The sequence below is a fragment of the Stegastes partitus genome, unplaced genomic scaffold (assembly GCF_000690725.1).
Source record: "Stegastes partitus isolate 25-593 unplaced genomic scaffold, Stegastes_partitus-1.0.2 Scaffold844, whole genome shotgun sequence".
In the NCBI taxonomy this organism is placed as follows: domain Eukaryota; kingdom Metazoa; phylum Chordata; class Actinopteri; family Pomacentridae; genus Stegastes; species Stegastes partitus.
This window is the reverse complement of record NW_007578575.1, coordinates 167,492-176,959: the sequence shown is the minus strand read 5'-3', so window position 1 is coordinate 176,959 and position 9,468 is coordinate 167,492. Positions and strand designations below refer to the sequence as shown.

At 40.8% G+C, this 9,468-nt stretch overlaps 1 protein-coding gene across 1 annotated transcript; it reads left to right on the top strand.

The window, feature by feature from the left end:
* The first annotated feature begins 2,716 nt into the window (after positions 1-2,716).
* LOC103365483 (uncharacterized) lies at positions 2,717-3,995 on the top strand. Its single transcript, XM_008292925.1, has 4 exons — positions 2,717-2,832; positions 3,402-3,529; positions 3,561-3,615; positions 3,653-3,995. Exons 1-4 carry the CDS (start codon positions 2,717-2,719, stop codon positions 3,993-3,995), a joined length of 642 nt encoding a protein of 213 aa, XP_008291147.1.
* The last annotated feature ends 5,473 nt before the right edge of the window (positions 3,996-9,468 follow it).

The following is a 9,468-nucleotide window of genomic DNA, read 5'->3' as shown; positions in this document are numbered from 1 at the left end:
TCTCCACTTTTTTGCTAGCCGCTTAGCTTTTAGCTTAGCGCCGGCTCTGCAGCCTCGGTATGGCTTCCTTACGTCCACAGGTAACCACGGAACCTCACCTGTGCGGGACTTAGCTCTAAGAGCGAGTACAACGTTCCTCGGATAGATGAGCCTTGGCGTGAAAGAATCCATATCCATAGGATAGAATAATACGTTTCCAGAGAAACCGATTAAGTAAAAGGAGAAAAGATTATTGAAATTATGGTAGTATAACCTGCCTGGATGGATTGATGTGTGGGTTGATTTTTTTTACCCTACACTATTCCTTGACAACACTATTGATTTTTTTTGTAGCATCTCTCTTCAGTATTGCACTTTGTAGACGGTCGCTGCTCGTTCGAGCCAGAGCCGACAGCGCTTTGGAGTCAATTGAAGTCGTCGCGTACGAAGGGTGGCCTGCAATGTTTAAAATCGAGCTGTAGCTTGCAGTCTACATAAATGGCTTCAGATATAAGTGTTTTTTTATTTTCAGTTTTCTAAGATGTTTGAAAGCTATCAAAGAACAGTACATGCGTGTGTTTATCGAATGTAGCTCGAACATGTTAACTGGCTGTCTAGCAGTGCGAAGCTGACGCAGTGTGAGGGCAGCACATTAAAACATCTCATCTGTCCACTGGATGAATGGTCAGCATTAATTTGTCCTCTTCCAGTTGCAGTCATTTCTCTTTAATGGGCTGTGTTGCGTTTTTTTTTTTTGCACTGAGCTTAATGTCAAACCACCAATTTTGCTGGCGATCTCTTCTGACCCAACAGAAATAACTGCGGTGGTTATCATGTCCCATGCAGCATTTTTTCTTTCGCTGCTTATCCCAACATTTCACGGCACCAAACAATATTTTCTGGTTTGCTTCAACCTCGCTGACAATTACCTTGATTTCAGTTTCAGAAAAGTTCCTCTTTTTCACCCTTTTTGCCATGATGATGACGACAGGTGAGGGGGGGAAAAATTCATTTGCTGATAAAGAGGTGTGTTGTTGCCGTATATGGTGATTTGGAGGCGTTTCTGAAGGCAACGTGCATGAGCACGGAGGTTAAGAACAAGTGGGATTTGAGAGATCACTGGCAAAAATTTTAAAAAGTGGTTTGACGTTAAGCTCAGTGCCAAAAAACGCATCACAGTCCATAAAAGAGAAATGGCTGCAACTGGAGGAGGACGAACTGCAGATGACATGTTTTAACAACCAAACAAAGTCCAGCTAAAACATTTCCACACTCTGTGACACTCACCAGTAAGCCAGCCGTCTTCAGCAGCTCCTGCTTGGAGACCCACCCACAGAGCTGTTCTGCTCTATGAATGAGTCGTGCGTTCCTCCAAGCCGCTGGGCAACAACAACAACGGATAGCGACAAATGTGCATTGCAAATTATCAGTACGTTGATTGAATGAAACTGTTTTCTATTTACAAAATTAAGCTCGTTTAGTGATGCTGCTTTGATTGTGATGTGGGTGCTATCTATGACTCCACATATGTTTGGGAATCCAGCGACGGTGTTAAGTTCCTGTTTGATTTGGGCTCATCGGTGATGGCTGTAAGGGAACTGGATGTAGGCTGGGGCCAGGGGAGTTATGGCATCCAACACTGCCGCCTTGATCCTGCTCAGTGGTGGCTGGAAATGCTGTATATGTCTCCAACCTCACGCTGGAATGTGCCGTTGGTCAAAATCCCTGAATACTTTCTATTTGTATTTTCACTGTTCTACCGCTAGATTATGTGCGTACGCATGGTAAGAGGTGTGCGTATATTTATGCAAATTCCTACGCATGAGTACAAGTTGATAAATTCCATACTTTGCGTAGGAATGTTTGTACGCACACTCTACGCACATATCTGTGCGTATGCACTGATGATAAATGAGGCCCCAGGATTTAACCTTAAGTTCCCTCGCTAACCCCAAATCCTGCTTAGCATAGGCCCTTGGGGCCTCATTTATCATCAGTGCGTAGAAAAGGTTCTAAATTCTGTCGTACATGTGAAATTTAGAGTGTCTGTAAATAGAAAATCTGTATTGATCAAACGTGTATGGGGGTCATATGCACATCAGTAAGTCGGTGGTAAGTGTTGACAAATCCCGCTTGTTCTTAAGCTCCATGCTTGTGCACAATGCCTTAAGAAATGCTTCCAAATCACCATATATGACAACAACACACCTCTTTATATGCAAGTGATTTTTTTTTTTTTTTCCTCACCTGTCGTCATGATCGTGGCAAAAAGGAAAAGAGGAACTTTCCTGAAACTGAAATCAAGGTAATTGTCAGCAGGTTGAAGTTAACAAAAAAATATTGTTTGATACTGGGATAAGCAGCGAAAGAAAAAATGCTACATGGGATCAGATAATCACCGCAGTTATTATTTCTGTTGGGTTAGAGGACAGATCGCTGGCAAAATTTTTAAGAAGTGGTTTGACATTAAGCTCAGTGCCAAAAAATGTATCACAGCCCATAAAAGAGAAATGACTGCAACTGGAGGAGGATAAATTGATACCAAACTTGCACCCACTGGATAACCCTGATCACCTACAGATGAGATGTTTTAATAACCAAACTAAGCCAGCCTAAACATTTCCACACTCTGTGACACTCACCAATGGGCATGGCTAGTGTCTACGTCACCATGTCCAAAAAAGCCATTTCCGTGTCCAGTAGCTTAACATCCTAATGGTCTAAGCGCTCGGTTAACATGGTGCAGTGCTGTGTCCCGTGTTGTTCAAATCGAAACGACATCAACAAAGAGATTTTGTTTTACCGATTTTCCCGTGACGAGAAGGAGAAGAAGAAATGGCTTAGGTTGATACAGTAAGTAAGCTGGATCTCAGATGATTAACAATAATAACCGACTCGCGGTTACTAGCTACCCAAACGGGACCACAAGCAGGTGCTAACTTTGTTTCTTTTGTCAGCACTTCGAAGTGCTTTTAAGGTTGTCGTTATCTTTCTTGAACTGCTACCAGTAATGTGTGTATTCCAAGGAAGACAGCCAGTATCTGTGCTATATAACAAATCACTAGACTTTGAAATGAGGCTGACTTAAATGATTCTAGTAGACCTAGCTAAACCACACATCCGATAAAAGAAGTTGGTTCTGCAAGTCAGAGGGAGCCTGATATGGAAGATGTTGTCAGTGTTGTGCATGAACTAGTTGATAAGGAGTGAAGAAGTTTATTTTGCTATAAATTCCAGTATCTAAAAAAACTTCATGATTTGAGCATGAACTAAGTGAACTAGTCTAACTAGTTATGAGTTACTAGATCAAAAGTGAATTGGTGAACTGTGATAGTTATTCATTTTCCTTTGAACTTTGAACTAGTTCATGTGAAATGTGAACTTGCACATTAATATTAATTGCCATTTATTTTCTTTTACAGGTGGGACAAGTTCACCCCGAACTACAACTCGAGGGTCTGTGGGTGGCATTTTCCTGACAAAGCAGCTGGGACAACACGGTTTGCATGGAGTGATGGAAAGGCTTTCACCAAGCACATCACCCCCAAACGTAGAAAAGGAAAGGTCTCTGGATGATGAAGGAGTAGCTGGTCCGAGCCAAAACAATCTTAACGTTGCTACGCAGACCCCTAGTACCTTGAAGTACTAGGGGTCTGCGTAGCAACGTTTAAGATGTGGTACTTGAAATTGAGAATGATATGCTCAGACAAGAAAATGACAAACTAAAACAAGAAGTGGAGAAACAAAAACAAACATTTTCATTCAGTCAAATCTCGTCCCACCCTGATAAAGTCAATTATTACACTGGCTTGCCAGATGCTGCCACTGTCCTCTTTTTGGAAGCCCTTCTCTCCAAATTTGAACTAAAGTATCACTTTGATTGGAATGTCAAAAATGTTTCAGCTGCCAGAAAAATGGAAGTGATTATTGCACTCATTGCTACAGATGTGGAAGCACTGAACACTTGCAGGTTGCAGGGTGAGAGGAACCAGGCAAGAAAGAGATGGTCCTTTTAACGGTGGAAGGTTACCCCCAGGGGACAGGGAGTAACCAGCAACAATGGAAAGTCCCAACAATATTGCTCATACTGTGGTGTCCGTGGAAAAGACCAAAGACTCAGACAATGTGCATCCTGCAAAAAAGACACTTATTGCTCTAAAATCTGTCAAGTTGAACATTGGTCGAAACACAGAAAACGATGTAAAGAGCACTCTCACTCACAGGCAAGCCAGCGTTGTTCCCCAAGAGCATATGCCACCCACGCGAAGAAAAAGGACAGCCAATCTCACCTTGTTGAACTGATAGGGAAACAGTGCTTGCTTGACTGCTACATACAAGGCCATAGAACTCAAGCATTATGGGACACAGGTTCACAAGTCTGCATTGTTGATGAAAAGTGGAAGCAGAGATATTTGCCCCAAGAAAGGTTGAGATGTCTCTGAGTTACTCGATGCACCTGACGATTTGAAAATTATAGCTGCTAATGGACAGTGCATGCCTTACAAGGGTTTCATTGAGGTTACTTTTGGGTTAGATGCTGAGAGAACTGACTTTAAAGAGCTTGTTGTTCCCATGTTAGTGATGAGAGGTGGAAGTCTGTCACAACCGATCGTAGGTTTCAATGTCACTGAGCAAATAGTGAAAACTAGTAACACAGAACCACTTGATGCTAACAGACGAGAACAGCTGCATGACACATTAAGAGGAGCTTTCCTGATCCTGGAGAGAGAAAATGTTCCAACCTACATTAATCTAGTAACTGCAGAAGAGTCCTGTGATTATGTTGTGAAAACGACAAAAGAGAAAGTCATTGTACCAAAATACACCTCTATCCAGATTGACTGTAAGGTGCAAACACGGCCATTAATGAAAGACACTACACTTCTATTTGAGCCTGACACAAAACCTCAGTGGACTGAAGGCCTTGAGTTTTGTGACACTGTTATAACGCTCAGAAGTGATGTTTCACCCTACATAGTACTTGATGTACAAAATCCAACTGATTATGATATCGAGTTGTTAGGAAGAACAGTTGTGGATACCCTACAGGAAGTTCAGGCTGTCTATCCAGCAACCATTTTAGAGAAACCTGACCATTGCCCCCAAGTATCAGTAAGTCAGGTGAATGCAGAGAGTGAGCAAGTTACTGATTCACAATGGGACCCACCTATTGACTTGAGACATCTGTGTGAAACTGAAAGAATAATAGTGCAGAACATGCTTCGTGATGAATGCTCCTCCTTTTCAAAGTCAGACGATGACATTGGGAATATTGAGAAACTGAAGTTGAGCATTTCATTGAAAGACATAGACCCTGTAGCATGCACCTACCTGTCAGTGCCAAAACCTCTGTATAAGGAAATGAAAGACTATTTACATAAACTTATTGCACAAGGATGGATGAAGAAATCGAACTCGCCTTATGCTTCACCAGTTGTGTGTGTGAGGAAAAAAGATGGAAGTCTACGTCTTTGCGCAGACTATAGAGAACTAAACAAAAAGACTCACCCTGACAGACAACCAATCCCTCGAGTGCAGGACATTCTTGACAGTCTTGGTGGCAACTCATGGTTTTCCTTGTTGGACCAAGGAAAAGCCTATCACCAAGGTTTCATGGATGAGGACAGCAGACATTTGACTGCATTTGTTACTCCTTGGGGCCTGCATGAGTGGACAAGGATTCCATTTGGATTAATGAACGCGCCCGCAGCTTTTCAAAGGTGTATGGAAGAGTGTTTGGAAGAAGTGCGAGACAACATCTGCATCCCCTACCTGGATGACACAGTCAGTTGTTTGAGGATCACGTGAACCACGTCAGAAAGGTTCTTCAGCTGTTGAGGAAGTATGGGATCAAACTGAAGCCCAGCAAGTGCAAACTATTTAAATGCGAGGTTCGCTACCTTGGAAGAGTCGTTTCAGCCGAAGACAGTAAAATCGATCCAGCTGACACCATCGCTGTGAGAGCCTTGAAAGATAAGAGACCAAGTAATGTAGGAGAGCTACGAGCTGTCATGGGCTTGTTAAGTTATTACAGGCAATACATACAGGACTTCTCCCATATTGCTGGGCCACTTTATGATTTGTTAAAAGGGACAGCAGGAGACAACAAAGTGACACGAAACAGGATAAATACAAGACAAGCTAAAGCAAAGAAAGGAGTGCCATCCCACAAACCAATTGCGTGGACTGAAGAACATCAGCGTGTGTTGGAGCAGCTGATAGACTGCCTGGTTGAGCCACCAGTTCTCGGGTTCCCAGACTTCTCAAAGCCCTTCGTCCTCCACACAGACGCATCAAACCATGGCCTTGGAGCAGTCTTATACCAAAACCAGAATGATAAAATGCGTGTGATAGCCTATGGCTCCCGGACATTAACTGCTTCTGAACGAAATTACCATCTACACTCAGGAAAATTAGAGTTTCTTGCATTAAAATGGGCAATCACTGACAAGTTTTGTGATCATTTGTACTATGCCCCAACCTTCACTGTCTATAGCGATAACAACCCACTTACCGACATCTTGTCAACAGCCAAGTTAAATGCAACCACTTCCAGGTGGGTTGCAGAGTTAGCTGACTTCCACTTCACAATAAAATACAGACCAGGAAAGGAAAATGTCAATGCAGATACCTTGTCGAGGATGCCGCTGGACGTAGAGACACTGATGAGAGTCTGTTCGGAGGAACTGCCACCTGACACCATTGCAGCTGCCATCCAGGCTGTCGAAGTTCAAGAGGAGTTGCCTGCAACTTGGTCGATCACAGCTGTGTCTCTGTCAGTCGTAGCAGAGGGCGAACAAGCTGCAGCATCGATAAGTCCCATACCCAAAGAACAGTTAAGCGAAGCACAAAAAGCAGATCCACTGATATGCCCTGTGTTACAATGTAAACTGTCAGGTTCAAAGCCCCCATTCAGAAAGCTGAAAACATTTGACCCAAGAACAAAAAGCCTGTTCAAAGAATGGGTTAAACTGAAAGTGGACAGTGATNTTGCTTTTCATCTTCATTTGTTTTTAAATCATCATTTGTATGTTCATCTTCTGATGTGTCTTTAGTCTGACCAACTGTCTCTTCTTGCTTTTCATTATTATTAATTTGTGGGTCATCATCCGTCATCATGTCCGCTGCCTCTTCTTGTTTACTTTCCTCATCAATGTCAACTTTTTTATTGCAAGTTGAGCTTGCTGTTGCCTCCCTAACTTCAGTTTCAGACTTTTGTGGGCTTAGCAAATCTCTCACTCCTTTTCTGTTTTTGGACCACATGACCCATAGCCAATGCCAGTTTTTTAGGTTGTCCTGACCAAATAGAGACTTAGATATTTCAGACCAGATTGCCGCGGAATAACCTGTATCCCAGTTTGTAATATTCAAGCTCTTCATTGTTTTGACAAGGGCTGCTATTCCACCAGCCATTGCCCAAAAATCCTTGCGCGTTGCTTTTGTTCCTTTTTTGGCTCTCCCCATTGTCTTCAATGAAATGCCTAAAGATAAAAAAGGAAAATGCAAAGCTGAAAACCTTTTGTGAAGACGAGCTAAGATTATGCTGTAATGTCATTTATCAAAGCTTCATTTGGCACCAGTTGTCAACGCATATGTTCATACATTCATTCATTTTTCATCATTCATTTTCATTCATTTTCTACCGCTTATCTGGGCTGCCCAGGTCGCAGGGAGGCTGTGCCTATCTCAGCTGGCTTAGGGCCAGAGGCAGGGTACACCCAGGACAGGTGGCCAGCCTGTCGCAGGGCTGACACAAACAACCACTCATTCAATCACTCACACCTACGGACAACTTAGAGCAGAGGTGTCCAAACTTTTTTTTCCTGAGGGCCACATACAGAAAAATATACGAAGGGCTGGGCCGCTCACTCAACTTAAGTAAACTGTCTTACTTCTAATGCACTAATATTGGTATAATCAAACAAATTGAACATGTCTGAAGAAAAAAAGCTGACATCACAGCTCTCCATTAGTAGATTTTCATTTTATTTTTTACATAAGGTAATTAATGTTGGCCAAAACATTGAACTTTACTGTTCATTCAGCTTATTTGCTTAAATTTGAACCATTTTATTTTTCAAATTTTGACAGGGTCCAGTAAAAAAAATTTATGGGGGGCCGCGTTTGGGGCCCTATCTTTACACAAAAAACTAACACTTACTTTAACTAATACTTTCACATAAGGTTGGTCATATGTAAGAAGGAATTAACAGTGTTCCCCTACCTGTACATATACTTAGCATATATATATATATATATATACACACATATATATGTATATATATATATATATATATATATATATATATATATATACCCCACCCACCATTCTTCTGATTGGTTGAAAAGGCAACTAGGCGCCCATGTGAATAGCTGTTGATCACTGTGAGGTAATTGAAGGGATAATAAAACCTTTAATAGTGTACTTTTTGAAATTTTATGTACAGAAATATTCGTATTAATTACATGAAACAATATTTTCCCAATATAATTGTTGTAGTATAAACAAAAGGAGCTCAATTATATGTGAGGGGATTTTGGTACGATTCCAACCTTTAATGGCAAAGTTATTATACATTTTATGACAGAAATATTCATAAGAATTACATTAAACAAGATTTTCCAAAAGTAATTGTTGTAGTATAAATAAAAGGAGCTCATTTATATGTGAGGGGATTTTTGTACTACTACAACTTTTAATGGCAAAGTTATTACATATTTTATGACAGAAATATTCATAAAAATTACATAAAACAAGATTTTCCCAATAAAATTGTTGTAGTATAAATAAAAGGAGCTCATTTATGTGTGAGGGGATTTTTCTACTACTACAACCTTTAATAGCAAAGTTATTACATATTTCATGACAGAAATATTCCTAAAAATTACATTAAACCTTATTTTCCCCAAATAATTGTTGTAGTATAAACAAAGAGAGCTCAATAATGCCTGAGGGGATTTTTGTACCACTACAACATTTAACGGCAACGTTATTACATATTTTCTGACAGAAATATTGCAAAAAATTACATAAAACCATATTTTCCCCAAATAATTAGATAGATAGATAGATAGATAGATAGATACTTTATTCATCTCCAAGAGAAATTTACAGTTCCAGCAGCTTCCAAGAGGGGAACACAGGGGCATGCAGTGTTCTAGTACAATAAAATAAAATAAAAGGAATCGTAGTATGATAAATAAAAAGATACAATATAGTAACTACGGTGTAAAGAAAAATAATAATAATAAAATAAAATAAAAATAAATATAAAAAATAAAATAAAATGTGTGTGCCAAAGGTGCATGGTGTGGGTGTTAGGTAACTCCAGGATTTTGTGTCTGTTATCGCTTCCCCCGAGAGGTGTTGAAGAGTCTCATGGCGTGGGGGAGGAACGATCTCCTCAGTCTGTCAGTTGAGCAGGACAGTGACAGCAGTCTGTCACTGAAGCTGCTCCTCTGCCTGGAGATGGTGCTGTGCAGTGGATG